The 26,835-nt window shown below is 39.8% G+C and overlaps 1 protein-coding gene across 5 annotated transcripts in view; it reads right to left on the bottom strand.

The window, feature by feature from the left end:
• PIAS2 (protein inhibitor of activated STAT 2) overlaps positions 1 to 12,056 on the bottom strand; it is an 88,707-nt gene extending 76,651 nt beyond the window's left edge. For 3 of the 5 annotated variants that reach the window (XM_040632544.1, XM_040632546.1, XM_040632547.1), the window contains exon 1: positions 11,884 to 12,055. In XM_040632544.1, coding sequence (XP_040488478.1) covers positions 11,884 to 11,907 — 24 coding nt within the window. In that variant the 5' untranslated portion in view covers positions 11,908 to 12,055. Of the gene's footprint in view, positions 1 to 11,883 lie in introns of all 5 variants that reach the window. The other 2 variants (XM_040632543.1, XM_040632545.1) reach the window with 1 other exon arrangement.
• Between the last annotated feature and the right edge of the window lie 14,779 nt (positions 12,057 to 26,835).

The raw sequence follows: 26,835 nt of genomic DNA, 5'->3' as shown, positions 1-26,835 counted from the left end.
TCCCATCAAAATCCCAACAGATGCATGCTTGTGTGTCTACATAACTTAGAAAAATGATTTTAAAATTATACAAAGGATCAAATGGCCAAGAAGTACCCTAAAGAACTACAAGGCAGGAGGAGCTGGCCTACTACTTGTCACGCGGTGACTGACTAGACTAGACCAACCTTCCCTAAGAAAATTTAAAAACTGAAGGTAATATAAAAAACATCCATTTGAAGACATGAAGCACTATAAAGTCAGAAAGGACCTGAGAGGCCAATGCTGTGGAAAGAAGGGAAGTGTAGAAAATGGAGCCCATCATTTAATGCCTCTTTTCCCCTGGAAATATCTGCCAATGGGAAAAGGGCAATGGATAAGTTGAGAAGTCAAGATCTTTGAATAGATTTATAGGGCTGGGGAAACGAGAAGATTATTTGCAAAGTGTGGGATATGTAATGAACTCCTACAAATCAGTATGAAAAAGGCAGATGGCCCAATATAAAAATGGGCTAAAAAATTGGCAAAGCCATGTCACAAAAGATATCCAAATGGACAATAAGCATATTAAAAGAGACTTAACATCATAACTCATTAGTAGAATGCAAATTAAAACCACTAAACATTCACTAAAACATCTAAAATTAGAAGAGTGGACAAGAAAGAATGTGAAGCAACTGGAACTCTTATTATTTTGCTAGTGGAAGAGAATGAACAAATTACAACTACATACCAGTGAATCTTGCAAACAAAATTGAGGAAAAAAGTCAGACACAAAAAATATATACACCATACAGTTCCATTTATATGAGTTTCAAAAAACAGACAAAACTAATCTAAGAGTAATGTCAAGCCAGTACTATCTTTGAAGAGACAGAGGTTAGTCACTGAGAGGTGGTAACCAAGGGGAGTCTCTAGAGTCCTGGTAATGTTCTATTTTCTTCATCTGCATTTGGTTATATTGAAAAAAATCACCCAGATGTATTCCTATAATCTATGTATTTCCTACATGAGTGCCCTATATCAACAGAAGTTTGTTTTTGTGAAAGTTGTTATAGAGTTGGAGTACTTAAGACAAGGTGATGGTGCTGTTAGTGCAGATTAAAAGATTAGAATCCGGAATGCATAGACAGATCCAATTGTAAAACTATTACAAGTTAGTAAGAAAAAAAGTTTTTTTAAGCCTAGTACCAACACGGACAAGAGACATAAAACAGGTAATAGAAGCTCAGAAGAGTCAAGAAAATGTTATAAGCATAATAAAAGATGCTCGCTTTCACTACCAAAGGGAAAAATTAAAAACAAGTGAAATTTTTACTCACGCAAAAACTTTCAATTTGATAAAAGTGTTATAGCGAGAAAGGTAAATAATGAAAACTTCTACATTGTTGGAGAGAACAAATACCAATACAATCCTCTTTGGAAAATAACCCGGCATCATCCAGTACTGCTGAAGACGTACATATCCTTAAATCCCAGCAATTCTGCTCCTAGAATTTCTACAGTGAAATATACAAATATCTACACTAAATGAAACCAATAAAAATCACAGTGTCAAATCAGTGCAGATTAAGTTCATAGAATTTTTCTTTTTTTGCATTTTCAGAACATTTTGGGTTTCAGAAGTTTGAATAAGGATGTGAGGATCTATAGTAGGAAAAAAATGGAAACTACACAAATTTCCAACAAGAGAATGGATAAACTGGTATTCAAACAGTGGAAAATTAAAAACAATAACAAAAAAAACCCAAATACAGCATCATTCCATTTGTATAAAATTTTTAAATACTTAAAAAGTTACATATATAGATATAAATATAATTTTATATATCTACATACTGTGGATAAAATCAGGAAAGGGCACCCTGCTGACCTAAACGATTTCTTAACTTACATGATGGCTATATACATGTTTATTTACCTATACCTTACCTGTTATAATCTTTTGTACCTATTAAATAACTTAAATATTTTTTAAAAATTAGCGTAGTATACCCAAATACACAAAGCATGATTACAATAAGAGAATTGTCTCAAGAGCTCTTTTTAAAGGAATTAGCATCCTCAGAGAACTCAAGGTACTTTCCCCCATAAACGGAGGACAAATTGCTATTGAAAGAATAAAGCTTCTATAAACTAAAAATATAATCACTGAAATAAATCCCGTAGAGGAGTTCAAAGACAAAATCGAGGAAATCCTCAGAAACAAATACATGTCAATCTAGAAGTCCAACTTTCACCCCTCAAGTCTCAAAGAAAACAGGAGAGAAAGAAATTATCAAAGAAATAAAAGATATTCCCCACACCTGAAAAATTTTAGAACTAAAAAGTTACCCCAACAACGAAAAAAAAAAGACTTACAACTAGACACATTTCACAAAATATCAAAGATAAAAAGATTACCACAAAGATTTTAAACAAGGTGACTACAAAAGGATAACCGTCAGATTTGTAACAGAACTCCATTCGCAACAATGGGTGTTTTAAGTTCCTAGGGCAAAGCTTTCAAAATTTGGTAGGAAAAACTGATTACCAATTTATAATTCTATATCTAAACTTCCAATCAGGAACAAAGGCAAGTCATTTTCAGACACTGAAGAAATCAGACTGTTTATCACCACGTCTATCCTAAAACCACCACTCAAGATATTCCAATAATAACAAAAGAGTAATTTAAAAAAGAAAGACATGGGATTCAAGCAAAAGACCTAATCCAGGAGTACAATGTAATCCCAGGATGACAGCTGTACAGCAGATCTAGAAAGCAAGCTGCCCAAATTAGAAAAGGAAGGTTGAGAGCTCCAGAAAACCTATCTTCAAGAAAAGTTGAATGGTTACAAATAAGAACACATGATAATATCAAATTTAAAAAATAACTTCCATGAGTTCTCCTCACTCAAGCAGGACTTTATAATTCTCCTTTAAGGAGCACAGGTTTAGTAACAGAAGTTCCTCTATAGCTCCAAGTGATCTGGTTTCACAGTGACTAATGTTTCTAACAGGATACATACTATAAAGGGCGGTCCATTACTCAATTTCTAGACTCTTCCTATAGAAGCACAAAAAAGTTTAGAAGTGTTATAAACCATAATATAAATGCTAAAATCTAGACAGTGCAATAGAAAATGAAGGCTGGAAGAAGAAGAAGAGGGGAGGTAGAAGAAACAAAGGGAAATGGATGGGTGCTAAATCCGCTGAGAGACTGGGAACTGAAGACATACTGTCTAAAACTGATAGGTCAAGAAACAGAAGTTTAACTATTACAAAAAGTTAATACCAACTAACAACAGCATTAGGAACAAAAATGTAACTGGTAGAAGACATAGATGGCCAACAGACACATGAAAAGATGCTCAACATCGCTCATGATCAGGAAAATGCAAATCAAAACCACAAGATATCACCTCACACCTCTCAGAATGGCTAAAATCAACAACACAAGAAACAACAGGTGTTGGCAAGTATGTGGCAAAAGCGGCACCCTCTTGCACTGTTAGTGGGAATGCAAACTAGTGCAGCCACTTTGGAAAACAGTATGGAGGTTCTTCAAAAAGTTAAAAATACAACTAATTTACGATTCAGCAATTGCATTAGATTTTTACCCAAAGAATACAAAAATACCAATTCAAAGGAATACATGCACCCCTGTATTTATAGCAGCATTATCTACAATAGCCAAATTACAGAAGCAGCCCAAGTGTCCATCAATAGGTGAAGGATAAAGAAGACATGGTGTGTATGTGTATATATGTATGTATACACACACACACACACACACACACACACACACAGGAATATTACTCAGCCATAAAAAAGAATGAAATTTTGCCATTTGCAATGACAGGATTGGAGCTAGAGAGTATATGCTAAATGAAATAAGTCAGAGAAAGACAAATACCACATGATTTCATTCATATGTGGAATTTAAGAAAAAACAAAACAAAGGGAAAAAAGAAACAGGCAAGTCAAGACAGACTTTTTTTAATGATACATTTTAAAAATTTTTTTTATTTATTTGCCAGAAAGAAAGAGAGAGAGAGAGAGAGCACACTCACAAGCAGGGGGAGTGGCAAGCAGAGGGAGAAGCAGGCTCCCTGTTAAACCAGGAGCCTGATATGGGACTTGATCCCAGGACCCTGGGATCATGACCTGAGCCAAAGGTAGATCCTTAACCAACCGAGCCACCCAGGCGTCCCTAGACTTTTAACTATAGATAACAAACAGATGGTTACCAGAGGAGAGATGGATGGGGGATGGGTGAACTAGGTGATGGGGATTAAGTGATGAACACTGCTTGATGTACAGAAGTGCCGAATCACTATATCGTACGCCTGAAACTAATATTACACTGTATGTTAACTGGAATTTAAATTAAAGCTTAAAAAAATAATAAAAAATATAACTGGTACAAATCAATATGCTAGGAAAGGTGGAAAACATAACAATCTAAACTTCTTAACTACTAGACTCAAGCAACAGACACTGTTCAGAATTGAAAGAAAAATCAAGATACAGAAAGATATGTGGTGTTTTTGAGTTTGGGAATTAGCAGAAAGAAAAAAAAAAACTAAAAACAAAACACCCAAACATGGTTAAAGATAGTTATGTCAGGAGTGGAATCTACTGGGGAAGAAAGGGCTTTTATTTTTCCTTCTGAATTTTCCTGAACTACCTGTACAAGTATTGCTTTCATTTGGGAAAAACAATGAGGAATGGAGATAAGAATAAAAATTATTATTAAAACCATTTTCCAGGGGCACCTGGGTGGCTCAGTCAAACTGCCCACTTGTGATTTTGGCTCAGGTCATGATCTCAGGGTCCTGAGAACAAGCCCCTAATGGGGCTCCACTCTCAGCATGGGGACTGCTTGAGATTCTCTCTCTCCATCTGCCTTTGCCCCTCCTCCCACTCATGCTCTTGTGCGAGTGTGCTCTCTCACATGTGCGTGCCCTCTCTTTCTCTCTCTCAAAATAAATAAGTCTTCAAAAACAAAAACATTTTCCAGGTTGGGGTGCCTGGGTGGCTCAGTCAGTTAAGCATCTGACTCATGATTTTGGCTCAGGTCATGATCTCAGGGTGGTAAGATTGAGCCCTGTGTCAGGCTCTGCACTGAGCATGGAGTGTGGAGTCTGCTTGGGATTCTCTCTCCCCCTTTCCCTCGGCACCCCCACCAACTTGTGCACACATGTGCACACGCTTTCAATAAATAAATAAACTATTTTTTTAAAAAACAACTATTTCCCAGGTTAAAGAAAAAATGAAATAATTTGGCCAAGGTCATACAGTCAATAACCATGCATCCCCAAAGCTAATGTCGAAAAGAAAAGAAAAAGGAAGAAGAGGCAGGAAGGAAAGAAAGAAGAAAGAAAACAACCTTCCGCAACATAATCAAGAACAGCTTTTACTGACCTATATGAATAATCAAATGGAGAGCTCTGAAGTCTATGTTAGATTTATATTGTTCTCTGCAAAGTCACAAAAATTCTTATTTGTTTTAAACCACTTTTCCAAAAAAGTCTAGAAAAAAAGCCACATTACCAGGGATGGGGGTTCAAAGTAAACATTCATAGAGAATAGATCAGACTATGATACCAACTGATTCCATATATTATTTTTATTTCAACTGTGCAACTTCTTAAATTTAGTCCTGAACAAAAAGAGATTAGCTGTAAGGATAACTCAAGGGAGAAAGAATCATCCTTCAATAAACAATGTGGGAAAGTGGATATCCACATGCAAAAGAAGTTTGATCCCCACCTCACGCCATAAACAAAAATTAACTCAAAATGGATCAACAATCTAAATGTAAAAACTAAAACTATAAACCCTTATATGAAAACAGACATAAATTTTTATGTCTTTATAAATCTTTATGACACTGGATTAGGCAATGATTTCTTACCAAAATCACAAGCAAGAAAAGAAAAAAAGTTATAAATGAAACTTTGTCAAAATTAAAAAAACTTTTGTGCTAAAGGACATTATGGAGAAAGTGAAAAGACAGTCTATAAAAAGGAGTAAAATATTTGCAAACCATATATCTAATAAAGAACTTGAACTTAAAAAAAACCCCAAATTTAAAAAATGGGCAAAAGGTTTGAATAGACATTTTTCCAAAGAAAACATACAAATGGCCAATAAGCACATGCAAAGATGCTCAACATCTTTGTTGAGCATTAGTCACCAGGGAATGCAAATCAAAACCACAATGAAATACCACTTTACACCCATGCGGGTGAGGATACGGAGAAATCAGGACTCTTATAACTAGTAGTAGGAACGTAAAATGATAGAGCAGTTTGGGGAAAATTTGGCAGTTCCTCAAACACTTAAACATGGAAGTTACCACATGTACCCGCAATGCCACCCCTAGGTAACTACCCAAAATAACTGAAAACATATGTCCACACACAACTTATACACAGATGAATGTTCATACTAGTCAGAGTGCAAACAACCCAAATATACATAAACTCATGACTAAATAAACAAAATGTGGTATACTCCATACAATGGAGTATTATTCAACCATAAAAAGGAATGAAGCACTGCTACATGCTACAACACAAACCTTGAAAAGGTTATGTTAAATGAAAGAAGCCACACACAAAAGGCCATGTGTATGATTCTATCTCTATGAAATGTCTAAAACAGACAAATTCATAGAGAGATGTCTAAAACAGACAAATTCATAGAGACAGAAAGTAGATTACTGGAAGCTGAGGGCTGGATGAAAGGAGGAGAGGGAGTGACTGCTAATAGGTACTGGGTTTCTTTTGGGGTGATGAAAATGTTCTGGAATTAGATGGTGGGGATGCCTGCACAACTTTGTGAATAGACCAAAACCACTTTAAAAGGCTGAATTTTATGGTATGTAAATTATATCTCAATTAAAAAATTTAAAGTAGCTAAGATCCAATCCAGAAAAACAAAGGAAAAAGCTGAGAAAAGAGAAACATCTGAAGGATGTTATATTTAGAAAAGTGTCAGCTTTATCAGAAAAGATATTCATGGAGGGAGTCCACAGACCTAAGGAGCAAACCAATGCAAAAGTATCTACAAAAGCTAAGAAAACCTTTCTTTACTATTAAGAATTATCAATTTAACTTAAATATTGAGTTTTGAATGTGCTTTCAAAGACATGACCTCAAGTGAAGTTGTGTCCTGAAATTTTAGTTGTGTACCACTCATGACTCTGAATCACATGGTAGATTCAGTTGCATCTACCATATCTATTAGTCTACTTCCTTGCCCAATAGTTGAGGAGTATGACGGATGACGAATTCTAACCTCAAATCCCGCATTAACTTCCTATTCTCCCTCTATATCCTAGCAGCACCTGAAGCTACCAGAATGGCAAGCCTTCTAGGTGTAAAGAACCAAACACTCAAGCCTCCTAGGCAGAAAATTTCTGTTATATGAATTACTTAAGACTCTTAGCATAAAAGATCTTCTGCATTTGGTTTGCCAGTATCTGTTAAGAAAGTTATGATGGGGCGCCTGGGTGGCTCAGTCGTTGGGCATCTGCCGTCAGCTTGGGTCATGATGAGATCGAACCCCGCATTGGGCACCCTGCTCGGTGGGAGGCCTGCTTCTCCCTCTTCCACTCCCCCTGCTTCTGTTCCCTCTCTCACTGTGTCTCTCTCTGCCAAATGAATAAAATCTTTAACAAAAAAAAAAAAAAGTAAGTTATGATGACTCACTCTTTCACTAGCCCAAATACACACTAAGACTGCACACACATTCACTCTCTTTCTCTGACAGACATGGAGATAATAAACTCAAGGCACAAAAGGAAGAGGATGAGGAATACAGGAGAGAAGGAGAAAGGACCTTTATTTTTTTTTAATAATTTTTTATTGTTATGTTAGTCACCATACAGTACATCCTTAGTTTTTGATGTAGTGTTTCATGATTCATTATTTGCATATAACACCCAGTGCTCCATGCAATATGTGCCCTCCTTAATACCCATCACCGGCCTATCCACTGGAGAGAGGACCTTCAAAGAAAAAAAAAATGTTACTGCAATAGATCCCCCCTCCATTTCCACACTTGAATGGTGAGAAGTAAGGAGAGTGGATTAACCTGGTTAAATAATAGCAGGAACCAGGTTAAATAATAGCAGCCAAAAGACTGCACCAGCAGCCAACAATATACAATTATGAACTGGAGGAGAAAGACAAGGGTAAAAAAGCCACTCTGGGGGGCTCCTGGGTAGCATAGTCGATTAAACGTCCCACTCTTGATTTCAGCTCAGGTCATGATCTCAGGGTCGTCAGACTGAGCCCCACGTTGAGCTCTGCACTCATCAGGGAGTCAGCTTGAGATTCTCTCTCCCTCTCCCCCTCCGCCCCCGACAACTCGAACTCAAGCTCACTCTCTAAAACAAAAAAAATCTTTAAAAAAAAAAAAGCCACTCTGGTTGAAGAAGAAATGAGGGACTTCAGAACCCCGACTATTTAGCCTCTGCTCCATCCCTGTGCTTAGCTCTGCTAGGGACTATTTCGTACAGAGAAAGGAGGGTGGCAGTGACAGAGGTCCAAACCATCAGATCTTATGAGCTTGTCCCAGGTAAATTCACAACTAGTTAATTTGCAAACTAGTTAATTCAGAAACTTCTACCAACATAAATGCTATAAACAAGCAACCAGTGAATTGAATAATTTCATCTCTAGTACCTTGAAAGCTCTGAATACATGATGTTTTATTATAAGCACCCTTGACTACTCAGCCCACAATTTCCATTTACAGAGAACTTGCTCCTTCCTTTCCCCCAAACCATCAAGATAATCTCATGACTCAGGTTTGTGCGCTAGGGCTCTAACCTTCTGGCCACAGATGATTAGAACAGAAGTGGACCCTCACCTAAGCTCAGCCAGTGAGATCCTCTCTCTCAGAAGAACTAGAAGAAAGGTGGGCTGATATTCTATTAAAATGAAAGGAGCAAAGTGTAGGGCTGCCATATTCTGCTACGACCGGACAAGACCTCTGGTATTGGCTTACATAGCAGTCTCAAAAACTAAAATCATCTGGCAGCCTCTTAAGGTTCCACAGGAGTTGCCTCATCAAATAACCACCACCCCCACCCCAAGCTTACAAAGCAAAGGCACAGGAGTCACCAAAGCACAGTGAGAATGACCTTTCCCAGAATGCCTGACCTCCAGTACAGGAGATGGCTTCACCAGCCAGAAGTGACCTGCTCTGGTTATACATGCCCCTAGGGAGTAGCCCTGAATGATAATGGATAAAGATAATGGAAATCCTCTCAGCAGCAGTGTGGGCAGCCAAATATGTGACATCCAGGTCGGCTATTTCCTCTACTGCCAAGTTAGCCAACAAACTAATGCTGCCCATTTTTCCCGGTCCTTTAATTTACTTGACGATCTCTCTGACCCTCACAGAATATATTCTGAAGCAGAGACCATTTAGAATGCCCTACATGTTTCTTCCTCTTTTCCTCCTTTCTAATTAGATTTTCAGTCAGCTGTCTTGTTTCCCCTCCAGTATTATATGTCACATAAGAAGGGCACTGGCTATTTACCATTGTTTAGTTCACAGACTGCAGGCTGATGGCTAGCAGCACCACGTGGACCTGAAGGAAACTACACAGAGCAGGATAGCTCAGACTCTGAAAAGCATGGACTCTAAAGCTGGACATCTGAGATTAAAAATCCCAGGTCTCCCAGCTCAAACTGTGTCAGGTTACTCAAGCTGTTTCAATTTCTTCTGACAATTTCTTCTAACAATTCTATTACAATTGTGAGAATCAAACAGGTATGTGAAGTGCTCAGACCAGAGCCAGGCATGTAATAACCACTTATATTATAATGGATATCTATCATCATCATCATCATCATCATCATCATCACTGTTCAAAATGGGGGTAGGGCACAGAGACTGTTCATTTTTAAATGTAGAAGATGCTGCTGAGCAACTAAGGCAAAGACTGGGGTGGATAACTCTTCCAGCATCTACACCCTTCCCCTCGCCTGAAAACTCTTCCCAGTCACCCTCTGTTGGGCACCTTATGTGAACTATGCGGGAGGGACCATCTTCCATCAAGTGCAGGGAGAAGCAAAGACAGCTGATTTCCAGAAAGAGATGATGAAGCTGACCCACAAAACAAATTGTAGAGGGCAAGGTGGGGGAGGGGGAAGAAGAAGGAGGGAGAGAAAAAAGGTGAGGGAGTTAAGGGGGGGAGGGGGAAGGGACAGGCACACCCAAAGAAAAAAAGCATCTTTGGTTTCCAACCACTTTGCAGTTCCTGGTTCCACTCGAACTTCAGCACTGACTGCCGTTTCTGCCCTATACTAGTAAATAAATCCTCCCTTTTTATTAAGCTTTGACCAACATTTATAAAAGTCTAATGCAAGTCTTGGAAAATTTTTCAACAAAAAACCTTAGAAGAGGATAAATTGTACACAGATGTTACTACTCAAAGTTAAGAGGATATTGCAGGTAAAAAACAATTTTAACTTCGAACTTCAGTCTCCTCAACCAATCCCTAAACCTAATGCATTCATTTACATAGATGAGGCTCAGGCCTGGTTGTTTCAAAGCTCCACAGGTGTTAAAAGCTCTACACTCTGAGACATTAAAACTCCTCCACTTCCCAATACGAATACCCTTTACCTACTATCATGGTTCTCTGTATAAACTAATACAGGGCATAAAATGCATTAATGTGCGATTCTTTCCGAAACAACAGAAGGGAAAATGGCAGGTATTATGCAAACTGTAACACACTCTCCCTCTAGATCGCAATCACCAATACGTTCTTTTGCTGATGTCCACCCTACCAGCCAGGTGAACAGCCAACAGTCTTCCCGACTCCATCCCTCGCAGAAAAAAAAACCAATAAACATACAAAACTGAATCTTTTACCAGATTCCTCTTCCTTCTTATTCCAAAAAAGTAACCCTAACATCATATGCCTGTTATGCAAAAGGATTGCCGTTAATTTCAAGTTCACATTCATCTTTTTTTTTAAATCAGGGTTTCTGTCCTTAAGTATTCCATTTCTGTCGCCAGTAATTCAGCAATCCATAAAAAATAAAGCCTGTTCGTTTACCATAGTTTAGTTTCAGTTGAGGACTCTGAAGGTTATCAGCCCAGGGAAAAATATCTTTTCCGTTCTACCCCCAGCACACCCATTTTCAAACCTCTACTATACAAAGATATCAACAGTAAAGTTGTGACCTTGTTCGAAGGCTAGAAAGAAAAATGTTTTCCCTCAAGAGCAAAACGAGTTCACAAACAAGCCTCATGACAACACAGCCTTTGCGGGTGTCTTACCATGGCACTAAGAAAATATCAAGGTTTAAGGTCGATTATTAAACGCAGTGCTCCCAAAAGACCACGCTTCTCTCCAAGAGGAAGCACCGGTAGGAGGAAGGGGCCTTTCTCGTGACAGATCTCACTACACGGTAGCATCAGCCATAAGAAGAGAGAGGATTCCTAAACGCAACTTCACGTTTCAGAGAACAGTCTCCCCACCAAATGAGTAACGTGTAGACTTCTGAATCGCCACACACACGTACGCACATGAAGGTGGAAAAGCAAATTCCGCTTCCCACCTCAGCCCTTACACGAGGAAGTCGGGTCCCCCACGAGCCCCTCCCGACGGCGGCCCCCGCCCCATGCCAGGTGTGCGGACCCCGGCGGGACCCACCGGCCACTGGGCCCGCCGCCCCGCGAGGCCCAAGCGTCCTCCGCCGCCTGGCTCCCCTCCCCCGCCCGCGCCCGCCGGGGCGGGCGCCCGCTCGCGCTCGGGCCGGGGCTCGCGGCACCACCAACCGGTCCCCGCGAAACAAGAAGGTGGCGGCCGGCGACGCTGCGGCTTCCCCGCCTCCCCTCCCCTCCCCCGCGGCCTCCACTCTCCACTCCCGCGCCCCCGCTTACCCTCAACTCCTCGAAATCCGCCATTTTACACCACCCGCGGGCGCCGCCGCCGCTGCCGCCACAGCACCCCCTCCCGCTGCCGCCAACGACGCCGCCGCCACCACGGCCGCCGCCGCCGCCTCCAGCACCATCCTGCACTGGGCGCCGCTGAAGACGCCGCGGCCACCGCCGCCGCTACCGCTGCCGCCGCTGCCGCCGCCGCCGGGCCCGTCACGTGACCGGCGCGGGAGCTCCGCCCCCGGAGCGCGCGGGCCCCGCCCTCCGGCGCCCACCCGGCCCACCCGGCCCACCACCTTCCGCCCACGTCTTCCGCCCAGGCTCCCGGCGCGCTGCCTTCGCCGCGCGTCAGCTCCCGCCCTCTCCCGCGGCCTGCCCGCCTCCCGCACGCCTTCAGGCGCCGGGCCTCTGGCCGCGTCCTCCTCGGCCCAGCGCGGCGCCTCCCTCCCCTGGAAGCGCCGGCACAACTGCAGCGTTACCCGCCGGCCTGGAGGAGGGCCTGGCCCGCGGGAGCGGCGGAGAGGAAGAAGAGGTGGCCGGGACTCCTGACCGCAACATTTCGGGAAAATTCTAACGGTGCTCTTCCACACGGTGGCTGTAGCTGGGGGAAAGCCGCCGCAAATAAAACCATCCCCCAGAGTAGTGGCGGAACAATCTAAATGTGGGTGTTGGGTAAGCTATTGTTCCGATCTAATGGTGCAGGATTGGTGAGACGTCTTTGGATTGGTAATACCCTCCAAGTACTAACCTTCCTTCTGACTTTGAAGGGCGACTGAATGTCATGGACTGCAGAGTTGAGAGGGTTGAGCGGTGGGACTGGGGAGCTGTGAAATAAGAGAGCGAAATCAGAGCGCTCAGAAGAACCCTCGTTTTTAAAAAGTTGAGGGGTCAGGGAAATAAGATAGCTAGGAAAGATGAAATGCCAAGGTTAGAAGAGATGGAAGGAAGCTTGATGGCACCGCTGACGTGCTGATAAAGGATGAGAGAAGATGCTGAGTCAAGCTGCTCAGAAAATTCACTGGACCAAGTCCAGGGTTCAGATTTCCTTGAAGAGGTGGATGGAACCCACCCACGAAAGAACTTCAAAACACTTAATACAATTTGCAAGGCCCTGTTTAATTTGGTTCCTACCTACTGCCTCTTCCCACCATTTGTTTAATGAATAAAAGAATGAATGAACAGTATCTAGAGTGGTTTCTAATGCTGGCTCTCTACCATTAACTTTATGGTCTTAGCTTGGCTTGTTCTTGATCTTAGCTTAAATTCCTTTGGCCTTGGTTTACACCTCAGTGGAGTTTAACATTGTTCAACAGGTATTAAAGGAAGGCCACTGTGAACTAGGAGCTTTGACGGAATAGAAAGATGAATGGAATATAATACAACCTTCCACCAAGAAGCTTACCAACATGAACACAAAGTTAAGAGAAGCATGGCCTCACTGAGACTTGTTTGTAGTTTCATTGCAGGGTTGGTTAGGTTTGACCGCAGAGTTCTAAGTGCTGCCTCAGACAGGCCTAACCCAATCATAACCAATGTCCTTGTCACAGTGATTACATCAGAGCTGAACCTGTAAATCCAACTACTACCACAGGGCATTTCCAGGCTTTGCCAATTAGATCAAGCGTGGACCCATTTATTCAGTGATTAGAGATGAGACTTTCTAGCTTGTGGAGTGCTATAACCATTTCGCTACAATGAGGGGCCAGCCTGAGGACCAACCCACCTTATGGGCAAGAATCACAAAAAATACCAGAATTAACTTTGACACCCTCCCCCCGCACCTCTTGTCAGTTTTCTTAAGCCAATGCCTTTCTGTTATTGCGTCAAATAGTTTTCAGTAGGTTTTCTATTAGTAGCATCTGAAATAGAATGCTACCTTGTCTGCCTAGACCAGATTACTAATTTGGCATCTTTTCTAAACTATACTCTCTAAGACTCATTCAATATTTGTTTAGTGGAAAGCCTGAGTGGTAGAGAGTGGAGGGGATGCCCGTGTCTTTACTGTCACGAACAGTTCAGCTCTGGTCTAAATTTGTATATCCTACTCATGAGAAAGAAATCTCTGCACTTACTTGAATCTAACTTCCTTATAATGTGGCATGAAATGTCCTTGGAGCAGAGCTGGGGAGGAGAGAGCTGTGATAATCTCACCACCACTTTAAACCACATACCAAAGTACCACTTCCATCCACATACAGAACTTCCCCCAGAGGAATTCCATTAAATACAATTTTCTCCTCATTACATTTTTTTTTCTTTAAGATTTTATTTTTAAGTAATCTCTCTACCCAAATTGGGGCTGGAATTTACAACACCAAGATCAAGAGTCACACGCTCCACAGACTGAATCAGCCAGGCATTCTCCTCATTACATTTTCTATGATAAAATGTGTTAACACTTTTTATGGATTGAGATTCCAGGCAATTACCTAACTGGTCCAGCCCCTTAGCCCAGCTCCAATTAAAAAACATCAGTACTGTAATTAAAGTGTCCTAAGATTACACTACGTGAAGTCAAAAGTCTCAGGAGTGGCTTTTCCACTTATTAGTTGTGTAACTTTAGCAAAGTCACAACCTCATTTTCTAATCTATAAAATGAACAATTATTCCTGAACTCAGAGTGTTGAAGGATTAAATGAGATAAAGTATCTAACTTTATGAACTTTAAAAGTGATAGATGATAAATCTTTTATATCTAAACAGCTGATAAACATTAAAAAAAAGTATTAAGAGGCACTCATATACCCTTATGATATATCTTAGTATCTTTAGAAAAGACTCAACCTAGTTGGGCCATGCATGAAATTTTGAATTCAGTTCCAAGCACCTGTCTTATCAATTCTTTTCCTTTCTATCTCTGAACCCAACAATTCTCCCTGATCTCAACATCTCTCTTTTCCACTGATTTCTTCGTCTCTCCCTGTAATCATATTCAAGCCTCCTATACTTCCAAGCCACCTTTCTTCCTTTGCCTATCATACATCTATTTTAATCACATTTCTTCACACCTTTATACTTTTCTGATAGTGTTTGGCCTTAACCTTTACTGAAACTAATATCAAGGAAATTGAACAACAAATTTATCTTATAATTTTATATCCTCAACTTTTTATTCTGAAATTTTTTAACACCAAGAACAGTTGAAAGCATAATACGATGAACACCTGTATATATTCCAACTAGATTTAACAGTTACTGATATTTGAAAAATAATTTTTATTAAGGTATAATTTACATACAATGAAATCCACATGTTTTAAGTAAACTCTTCAGTTAGTTTTGAAAAATGCTTATCAAGATACAGAATATTACCATTACCCCAGAAAGGTCCAAGTTCGTTCTTGCCCCATCCCAGTCAAGGCTCCCACAAGAAGCAACCAATGATCTGATTTGTAATACTATAGAGAGAACTAAAAAATGAAGGAACATTCTCTACTTATTTTTAAGTGCTATAATAACTTAGAATCCAAAACTAGATAAAAATTAGTTTTCCCATCTAACTTATAAATACCTCTTACCTGGTAATGCAAGGATGGTTTCACACAACATATATATTAAGCAACTTGGTAATTTGATCCAACTTACCGTAACCTGAAACAACCAAAAAAATCTGGGTTTAGAAAAACAGAACCAAATGCCTAATATAAGTAATTATCCAGCCAAAATCTTAGAAGGAAGTATTCCAGGCAGTTAAACCAAACATTTGTCCTGAAGGCATTGAACAATCCAAAAGTAAAATCTATAAAATGAGCTATGACTTTTGCAGGATTGCTGAGCAAGAGAGAAATAAATCTAAATCTAGTATCACAGAAGATGGAAAGTCTAATAAATACCCCCTATATTTAATATGAGATCCCATAGGGTAAAGATAAACCAGAAGTAAATCAGTACTTCCACAGATTGTAATCAGGTTTAATGGTAATCAGAAAATCTCAAGCTTTGTATATTGAATAAACAGGTCCTAGAGAGGCGTGCTACAGGCACTGGACAGAAACAATTAAGTCCTCTCCAGATTATGACCCCAAACCTCAAATTACTCTACACAGATAATTTTCCAAATAAAATGACCAGCACATAGTCAAAAATCAGGAAAAGACTGAAATCAAAGCATGCTTACACTAAAAAATAAAAAGTTTGAAAAAAAATAATCTAGCAGAAACTCTATTCCAGAATTGAGAGGTTTAAGAACTCAGTGCATAGGTTAAATAGTATATTACATACAGTTTAAGAGAAAATAACCAGAACGTATGTTAGAAGTCTATTTTTTTTTAAAGATTTATTTATATAAGAGAGAGAGAGAGTTGGGGGAGGTCAGAGGGAGAGAATCCTCAAGCAGACCCTCCCACCAAGTGTGGAGCCCAACATGGGGCTCGATCCCATGACCCATGAGACCACAGCCCGAGCCAAAACCAAAAGTTGGACACTCAACTGACTGAGACACCCAGGTGCCCCAGAAGGCTATTTAGAATGAAGCACAGAGAAAACAAAACAAACAAACAAAAAAGGAAAAATGCATAAGAAAATATTGAAGACATAGTTTGAGGCCTAGGAGATGATGTTGAAAAGGTCTAACAAATGTTTAATTGGAGTCTTCAAAGAACAAGAAAGCCAGAATGAAGCAGAAGTATTATGTGAAGAGATAAGTTCTGAGATTTTCTAGACTGAAGAAAAAAACAAAATCGTTTGCCATCCTGCATGGAAACTTGACTTTCAGTTAACTCTCTAGGTTTGTTCACTGGTAGGGTGATAGAGGGCTATAATTAAAAAAAAAAAAAAAAAAAAGACCTCTGACTAGTAAATTGCCTCTGAATCAGGAGGAACTAACTACAAATGAACTATAAATACCTGATGGGGAGGCCATACTTGGGACTTTCCTGAAGGAGTTGAATCATCAGTAAAATAGAGCAGTTTTCAGTTTGTGCACAACTGATGGCATGATCTTCATGTACCATATAGAACTACAACGAGAAATAGAATAAATCCATAAGTATAGCGAAGCATTTGACCATACCTATCTCAGTAATTGATTAAAAAAAAAAGAAAAAAAATCATTAAAGATACAGATTTTGGGGACGCCTGGGTGGCACAGCAGTTAAGCGTCTGCCTTCGGCTCAGGGCGTGATCCCGGCGTTCTGGGATCGAGCCCCACATCAGGCTCTTCCACTATGAGCCTGCTTCTTCCTCTCCCACTCCCCCTGCTTGTGTTCCCTCTCTCGCTGGCTGTCTCTATCTCTGTTGAATAAATAAATAAAATCTTTAAAAAAAAAAAAGATACAGATTTTGGGGTGCCCAAGTGGCTCATTTAGTTAAGCAACTGCCTTCAGCTCAGGTCATGATCTCAGGGTCCTGGGATCTGGCCCTACATCTGGCTCCCCACTCAGCGGGGAGTCTGCCTGTCCCTTTCCCGCTCCCTTTGTCCCTCCCCCGGCTCATGCTTTCTCTGTCTGTCTCTCTCTCAAATAAATAAATAAAATCTTAAAAAAAAAAAAAAAAGCATGGTCATACTGGGGGCACTTGGGTGGCTCAGTCAGTTAAGTGGCTGACTCTTGATCTCCGCTCAGGTCTTAATCTCAGGGTCATAAGTTCAAGCCCCACCTTAAGCTCCACACTGAGAATGGAGCCTACTTGAAAAAAAAAAAAAAGATAGATAGATAGATAGATAGATAGATAGAAAGAATAGGCATACTGTTGTACAACCATCATCACTATCCATCTCCAGAACTCTTTTTATCTTCCCAAACTGAAACTCTGTACTGATTTAAAAATAACTCCCTATTCTCCTCTACCCCTGGTCCCTGGCAACCACCATTCTGCTTTTCCTGTGGAATTATACAACATTTCTGTTTGTGACTGGCTTATTTCCTTTAGCATAGTGTCTTCAGTGTTCATCCATGTTGTAGCAGATGACGGAATTTTCTTCCTTTTTGAGGCTGAATAATATTCCTTTGTATGTATATACAATATCTTGTTTATCCATTTATCTGTCTATGAACATTTACATGTGTCTTAGTCAGTTTGGGCTACAGAAACAAAATATCGCACACTGGGTAGCTTAAACAACTTTTTTTTTCCTGCAGTTCTGGAGGCTGAGAAGTCCAAGATCAAGGTGCCAGAAGACTTGGTGTCTGATGAGGGCCCTCTTCCTGGTTTGCAGATAGCTTCCTTCTTGCTGTATTCTTACACAGTGGGAAGACAGAGCTCTGGTGTCTTCATATTCTTATAAGGGCATTAATTCCATCACAGGGCCTCCACCCTCTCACCTCAGCTAAACCCAAATATCATCACATTGGGAATTAGAGCTTTAACAGGTGGGTATTGGGGAAGTCAGGGGGACACAGACATTCTGTCCATAGCAGGTTGCTTCCACCTTTTAGCTATTGCGAATAATGCTGCTATGTACATGGGTTTACAGATACTTGAGACCCTACTTTCAATCTTTTTGAGTATGTACTCAGAAGTGGAATGCTGGGGGGCGCCTGGGTGGCGCAGCTGTTAAGCGTCTGCCTTCAGCTCAGGGCGTGATCCCAGCGTTCTGGGATCAAGCCCCACATCAGGCTCCTCTGCTAGGAGCCTGCTTCTTCCTCTCCCACACCCCCTGCTTGTGTTCCCTCTCTCGCTGGCTGTCTCTGTCAAATAAATAAATAAAATCTTGAAAAAAAATTATTTAAAATAAAAAAAAAAAGAAGTGGAATGCTGAAGCATATGGTAATTCTGTTCTTATAGTTTGAGGAACTGCCACACCATTTTCAAAAGTGCCTGCATCATTTGACATTTCCACCAGCAATGCACAAGGGTTCCAAATTCTCCCCATCCACATTAACACTTGTTATTTTCTGTTCTTTCAATAGTTGCCATCTCATAGGGGCAAGCTGGTGTCTTAGAGTTTTGATTTGCATTTCCCTAATGATTATTAATGTCGAGTATCTTTTCATGTGTTTATTGGCCACATGTATATCTTCTTTGAAGAAATTTCTACTCAAATCCTTTACCAATTTTTAAAATCAGGGTTTTTTAGTTGTTGTTGTTGAGTTTCACTAAATTTGTAAGGATTGAAATCATACAGATTATTATCTGTGCACAATTAAGGTAGAAATCAATAAGAGATAACTAGAAAATCACCATAGTTTTGAAAATTAAGAAATACCCTTCTAAATAACCTATGAGTCAAAGAAAAAATCACTATGAAAATTTAAAAACTGCCTGCATGAAAATATGACGTATCGAAATCTGTGAGCTGTACCTAAAACCACAGTTATAGGGAAATATAACCTTAAACTTACATGTTAGAAAAGAAAAAAGGCTGGCTATCAGTTGACCTAAACAACTTTAAATAACAGAACAGAAAAATATCCAAGGAAGGTAAGGAGAAAGACACACTAAACATAATAGAAAAAACTGATAAAGGGGAAAACTAACATATAATTGGTACACAATGCTTGACATTTCCTCAAAAATTACCAGACATGCCAGAAAACAGGATCAAATGACTAAAAACCAAAAAGGAGATTTGTGAGGGGCTGCTACAAGTCTGTTTCTCAGTCGCTTCTCTATCACAGAGAATGACATGATACAGGTTTTTAAAATCATCTCCCAGGTTCTGATGAGATATGGTAAGTCACGATAATAGTATGCACCTTTGTTGTGATGTCATGAGAATGGTACTTTACCTCTGTGGTCTTCCTCTGAAAAACCCATAACCCCAGTTTAATGAAGAGAAAAACATCAGACAAATCTCAATTGAGGGACATTCTACAACTGTCCCTTGTAGGGACACTTGACCAGAATTCATTAAAAATTTCAAGGTCATCAAAAACAAGGTAAGGCAGAGAAACAGTCATAGCCAAGGGGAGCCTAAAGAGATATAACAACTAAATAAGATGTGGCTGAGACCTGCTACAGAAGAAGAACATTAGGTAAGAACTAAGGTGATCTGAGTAAAGTAGGAATTTTAGTTAATGATGTATCAATAACTGTTTGTTAATTACAACATATATACTATATAAACACAAGGTGTTAATAATAAGGGAACCTGAGGTATATGGGAACTCTCTGTACTATAAACACAACTGGAATCTAAATCTTATTTATCAGGGTGCCTGGGTGGCACAGCGGTTAAGCGTCTGCCTTCAGCTCAGGGCGTGATCCCGGTGTTATGGGATCGAGCCCCACATCAGGCTCCTCCGCTATGAGCCTGCTTCTTCCTCTCCCACTCCCCCTGCTTGTGTTCCCTCTCCCGCTGGCTGTCTCTATCTGTCAAATAAATAAATAAAATCTTTAAAAAAATAAAAATAAAAATAAAAAATAAATCTTATTTATCATAAAAATGATAAATCATACTTGATAAATAAAATGTTTATCATTCAAAATTATATTTTCCAATGATAGAAAAGAAATGGCTATAAGACTTTTTAATTTATTTTCATTTTTTATTTTTGGGGGTATTAAATTTTTAAATAACAATTTCAACCTTTATCTTGTTTTATTAATTACATATTTTTTCTCATTATAAGTTAAAATTAACTGTTATTTTTAATTTTTTTAAAGATTTTATTTATTTATTGAGAGAGAGAGAGAAAGAGAGAGAACATGAGCAGGGTGGTGGGGAGGGGTAGAGGGAGAGGGAGAGAGAATCTCAAGCAGACTCTACCCTGAGCACAGAGCCCAACTCGGGCCTCGATCTCTTGACCCTGAGATCATGACCTGAGCCAAAATCAAGAGTGGGCACTTAACCAACTGAGCCACCTAGACTTCCCAAACCCTGTTTTAAATGCTGTTAATTCCCTTTTAATCCCTAGAGTTCATCCCACTTTATTTTTATTTCCTTTTTTAAAATTTTATTAAGTTTTTAATTTTAATTCCAGTATAGTTAACACAGAGTGTTATATTAGTTTTCAGGTGTATGATATAGTGATTCAACAATTCTATACATTACTCAGTGCTCATCACAATAAGTGCACTTTTTAATTCCCATCACCTATTTCACCCATTTCCGCACCCACCTCCCCTCTGGTGACCATCAGTTTGTTCTCCATAGTTGAGTCTGTTTCTTAGTTTGTCTCTGACTTTTTTTCCCTCTGTTTCTTTGTTTCTTAAATTCCACACATGAGTGAAATCGTATGGTAGTTGCCTTTCTCTGACTTATTTCACTTAGCATTATACACTCTAAGTCTACCCATGCTATTGTAAATGGCAAGATTTCATATTTTTATATTCCATTTTGTGTATATATACACATACACACACACACACAATACTCACACCACCTCTTCTTTATCCATTCATCAATCAGTGGACACTTGGGTTGCTTCCCTAATTTGGCTATTGCAAATAATATTGCAATAAACATAGAAGTGCATCTATCCTTTCAAATTAGTGTTTTGTATTCTTTGGGTAAATACCCAGTAGTGTGATTACTGGATCATAGGGTAGTTCTATTTTTAATTTTTGGAGCAAATTCCAAACTGTTTTCCACAGTGGCTGGGCGGCACCAGTTTGCTAACACTTCAACCTTTAAATGATGGTAAAAACATAAAATTTCTTTTCAGCTGTATCGACAAGAATTTGAAGCCATTGTCATTAAAATGCCTTGATCAGGAAGTATAGACATTTCAAACCCTAAATCTGCTATGGAAGTTCTCTCAAACTTTTCATTAATTTTTTTTGGAAGTTTTATATGAGTTTAATATTTTATGTTTTCCGTAACACTTTATTATTCCATTTTTTTCTTATAAGAAAACAGTAATGAGCTTTTTTTGTTTTTAACCAAGGCCCATATAGGTATTCTAAGTCCCTTCTAGTTCATCAACGTGCCACAGAAATTTTATCATTTTCTTTGTGAGCTATGACCTGAAAAAGACTAGGAAGTACTCACCTAGAGAAACTTACACCCGCACGTGCCTAGTAGGAGATATTTACAATGGTAATCATTACATCACTGTTTGTGATAGTGAAACTCTGAAAACAACTTATCTTGTCCATCAAGAGAGTGGGGGTATGCATTGTGCTATATTCCTGAAAAAGAGTGCTATGTGTATAGAAGAAGAAAAAAAAATGAATAAGCCAGAGTTCCATATAATAAATGGGCAAATTCCAAAAACAATGTGAAATAAAAAAATCAAGTTGAAAAAAGTTATATATCCTTTATACAAATTTTTCCAAAATATGAAACAATGGTATATATTTACGGACATATACATATGTGATAGAAGTTCAAAAACATACACGAGAATGATGAATACCAAAAACCAGGACAGTGGGTACCTCTGAGAAGGGAATGGGATCTGTGGGGTGTTCTGGAAGATTCTATATTTATAAAGTTTTTTTTCTTAAAAAAATAAATACCTGGAGCAAATACAGCACAATGTTAAGATATGACAGATTTGGAAGGTGGATATACCAACCTATTTTTCTTTATATTTGTGTGCTTGAAACGTTTCATAATAAGACAAAACACAAAATACATCCTAAATCTGATCGTTTTTTTACAACTTCCCTGCTCCTACCACCATCAGCCTGAATGACTTGGAGCAGCCTCCTGTCTTGTTTCCTTGCTTTCTAGCTTGTTCCACTACAATTATTCTCCACACAACAGCTAGAATGGTATTTATGAATATAAATCTGCTCTCACCATCCCTCAGTGCAAAACCATTCAGTGGGTATATACCACTCTAAAAATAAAAATCAAACTCCTTACCACAGTCCACAGGCCCTTGTTTTATCTCCGACAGTTAGCTCTTAGTCTTCCTCCACTATCATTATTTATCCCCTCAAACTGTTTTATTTTTCTTCTGGAACTTTTCACTACCTCAAATTATATTAATTCATGGTTTAAGGGTAGAGTTATTCCCAGAGTCCCCAGCTTCCACTCAAATATAAACTCCACGAAAGTGGGAATTTTACGCTCTGCTGTATCCCCCTTGCTAAGAACATTGTTTGACTCATTAAGTGTGACGTGTTTTTTTGGAGGAATGAATAAATGATTTCTTTTTCATTCAAAAAGGAGAGGAACGACACTTCAGTGGTTTAAAAAAAGGTATACTCAAACATATGGAGGCTGAAAATTTTAGGGTGCTCTGTCAACAATACCGAAAGCTAAGACTCATTAAGCGCTCATGATGTACCAAGCATTTCCAAGCACAGGGACCACATACTTCTTGGGGAGCATGTCAGCCTCGCTCTCCTTCTCACAGGCCCCGAAAATCTATTTGTAACATGGAAGCCTCCTCCCTAATCACAGCGAATTGGATCTGGATCGAACACTGGGTGAGAAAAGCCCATCTGCGAGCCAGGAGGAAGCAATCAGATTCTTTTTCTTGAAAATTGCGCGGAGAGTCATGCCGGCTGAAGACGTTTGGAGATGAGTCATGTTCATGGCAGGACATTTTTGAATGAAGGGGACAGCTGTTGAGGTCCCTGAAGCTACACTGGTATCTGCCCTTTCTGGACCTTGTTGTTCAATGTTTCCTGGGCTTAAAGACATAGTTACCCCTCTGTCCTTCCCATAACACCCGGTCCCTTCATTTTTAATATGAGTCTCTTTGTTTTGTTGATGATTTGTTCTAAAAGCAGATAAGTAAGCCATCTCTTCATCAAGGAAACTTGACTAAGACAGTCTTTCCCATGCATGGTCTCATTTAATTCTTGTAACATTATGAGAGGGTATTACTATTTCCATTTTACAGATGAAACAAGGCTTGAACAGGTCCAAAAACGTTCCTAAAATCACAGAGCAGTGAAGGTTCCAGTCCTGGCCTGTGTGACTTTGGAGAAGAGCCTGATCTCTTCTCCTGGCGGCAGGAAGGGCAGTAGAAGGACTGTGGTGGAGATGTGGTTAGGAAACCAGAGCCAACATTTTATTGTATTTATTTTTATTTATTTTTTAAAGGTTTTATTTATTTATTTATCAGAGAGAGATAGCAGAAGCAGGGGGAGCGGCAGGCAGAGGGAGAAGCGGGCTCTCCACTGAGCACGGAGCCCGTTGCAGGACTTGATCCCAGGACCCCGAGATCATAACCTGAGCCGAAGGGAGACGCTTAACTGACTGAGCCACCCAGGCGTCCCAGAGCCAACATTATAATACTGTTTAGGGCCATTTAGAAAATGACACTGATAACAGTGATGGGGCAAAACCCAGATTTCATTCTGTTTTGGGGTAAGATCCAGAAAACGTTTTATTCTCACATTTCAACAACCGTTGGCAGAGAGAGATTTATATCGACACAGAATGGCTATATGATTAAAACGTTCTCTCTTCCCATTGACAGAGTTGACAGTTTTTAAAGAATGGCAGGATTTCTTTAGCAACATAAAAAATGGAGTTTTAACAGTATATGTTTGGAGATGACTTATAGTTGACTGTCACAGGGTTTGCAGTGAGGCAGGTATATTTCTTGTCATTCCCCAAAACTCTCCCTCATTCTTGCATGCCTTAAGAAGTCTTACTGAAGGTCGTTTGACACAAGCGCGGTTGTGAATACAGAAATCCAAGGTGCTTACTTGGGAGGGGGGGGGCTCGGGGAGAGAAAGGGATGGGGATTGATGGGTTAAAGTATAATTTGAAGAGAGTAATCAATAAATCAAAGCTTATGATTTAAAAACACTCAGAATTCACTTTACAAAACATCCTCACTGTGGGAGAAAGAGCAAGTGGAATAACTTGTTTCTTCCAGCTGAAGTTGGACTGTGTTTTCAATACTTCAGAAAATAATATGCCTTGAGAAAGAGGGGCTAAGCTCGAGCTGTAGCTCCTAGACGTCAAGTGACACAACTTGGAAGCATCATTAGTGTGTGCGTCAGACACATTTGGTTACCTTGGTAGTTATTTAGACTGTTTAGAACTCAAGCATAAGAAATTTTCATGTGTTTTATAAAAGGAGGGTAAATGTGTTTTTCTTAGAAAAAGGAGAGTATTAATATTTGAGAAGCAACACACTGATACATTAAAAAAAATGGTTCTGAGAGCAGGGAGCCTACCATTTGCTCACCTCACACCTTCACAGTCCCTGGAGTTATTGCTGCAACAAACGAGGAGGCGGCCCCGGGCCATACTCTCTTCCCGTTGAGATGTCTACTGGTGTGCCAAGTAAGGTCCTACTTAAGGCTGAATGCCACAAAAGGAGAGACAAACACTGGTGAGGTGCCTCATGGGAAGCTCAGAGGCAGAGGACAACAGGAACTGCCAGATGTCCAATATCACAGTCCCCTCTGGAGATGCCACGTGGTATAGCCGGACCAGGTGGACATCTGCGGCAGCAACGTCTTTCTGAATTTCTCTGACATGATGAAAAGGGCGCCCATGTGAAAGAGTGTGAAAAAAGAAAAACAAAGGCTCAAGGGGCCAGCTGTGGAAAAGGTCCATGTGGGCCCTGAGAGGAAGAGGGTATGGAAGGGGGCATGGACACTTCTTCCAGAAGTGAAGAAAAATTAATCTGTTGAATGCATGTGGGGTGGGGAAAAGAGGTGAAGGGGATTAAGAGTACACTTATCTTTTTTTTCAATAAACTTTTAAAAATATTTTATTTATTTGGCAGAGAGAGAGCACAAGCAGGGGGAGTGGCAGGGAGAGAACAGAACTTTGCCATTATTATTATTATTATTATTATTATTATTATTTTAGTTTATCTGGGTTGGGGATGGAGGGTGTGCATACTTATGTGTATTTCCTAGGTTCTAATCTAAGGATGAGTTTGCTCCCCAGGGGACATTTGGCATTCAGCAATGCCTGGAGACATTTTTGGTTGTCACAATTTTGGGCAGTGCTACTGGTATCTAGTGGACAGAGGCCAGGGATGCTGCTAACCCTGCTAGTCCCCCACAACAGAGAACTATCTACCCCAAATGTCAATAGTGACAAGTCTGAGAAACACCGCCCTAGCCCAGCAAATCTAGCTAGCGGAGAATTTCAGTGAGAAAAGTTGAGTTCCTTTTTTTTTTTTTTTTCCCTTTTAAGTAAACTCTATGCCCAACCCATGATCTCACAACCCTGAGATCAAGACTCACATGCTCTATTGACTGAGCCAGCCAGGTGACCCCGAGTTTCTTCCTTAAAGGGAAAACCTATGCATTTGTGTTTGCTTTTTGTTTTTAAAGTGGTGGCTTTGGGCCGCCTGGGTGGCTCAGTCCTTAAGCGTCTGCCTTCGGCTCAGGGCGTGATCCTGGCGTTCTGAGCCGAAGGCAGACGCTTAACCACTGAGCCACCCAGGCGCCCCTAGAGATGTATTTCTATAATCATCTGGATTTTCAGGTTGTTTCCATGTCTTGGCTATTGTAAATAACACTGCAATGAACTTGAGGGTACAGATATCTCCTCAAGCTGGTGATTTCATTTTCTTTGGATATATATCCAGAAGTGCAATTAATAGATCAAACAGTAGTTCTGTTTTTAATTTTTTGAGGAGGCTCCATACTGTTTTCCGTAGTGGTTGTACCAATTTATATTGCCGCCAACAGTGCCTGAGGGTTCCTTCTTCTTTGTATCCTTGTATGCATTTTTATCTGTCTCTTTAAGAATAGTCATTCTAACAGGTGTTAGGTCTGTCTCACTGTGTTTTTGATTTGCATTTTCCTGATGATTAGAGACGTTGAGCACTTTTTCATGTACTTGTTGTTCCTTTTTTTTTTTTTTTGTTCAGGTTTTTTGGTTTTTTGTGGGTTTTTTGTTTTGTTTTGCTATTGAGTTGTGTAAGTTCCTTACACAGTTTGGATATTAACCGCTTAACAGAAAAATAGTTTGCAAATTTTTTCTTTCATTCCATAGGTTGTCTTTTCATTTCGTTGATAATTTCCTCTGCTGTGAAGAAGCGTTCTAGTTTGCTGTAAGCCCTATTGGTGATTTTTGTTTTTGTTGCTTGTGCTTTGGTGCATATCCAAAAGAAAAATCATTGCTAAGACTGATGTTAGAGAACTTTTTCCTATTTTTCTTCTAGGAGTTTTGTCATTTCAGGTCTTATGTTTAAG

This window comes from Ursus maritimus, unplaced genomic scaffold (assembly GCF_017311325.1).
Source record: "Ursus maritimus isolate PB19 unplaced genomic scaffold, ASM1731132v1 scaffold_18, whole genome shotgun sequence".
Lineage (NCBI taxonomy): Eukaryota > Metazoa > Chordata > Mammalia > Carnivora > Ursidae > Ursus > Ursus maritimus.
This window is presented reverse-complemented; position numbering and strand designations above follow the sequence as displayed.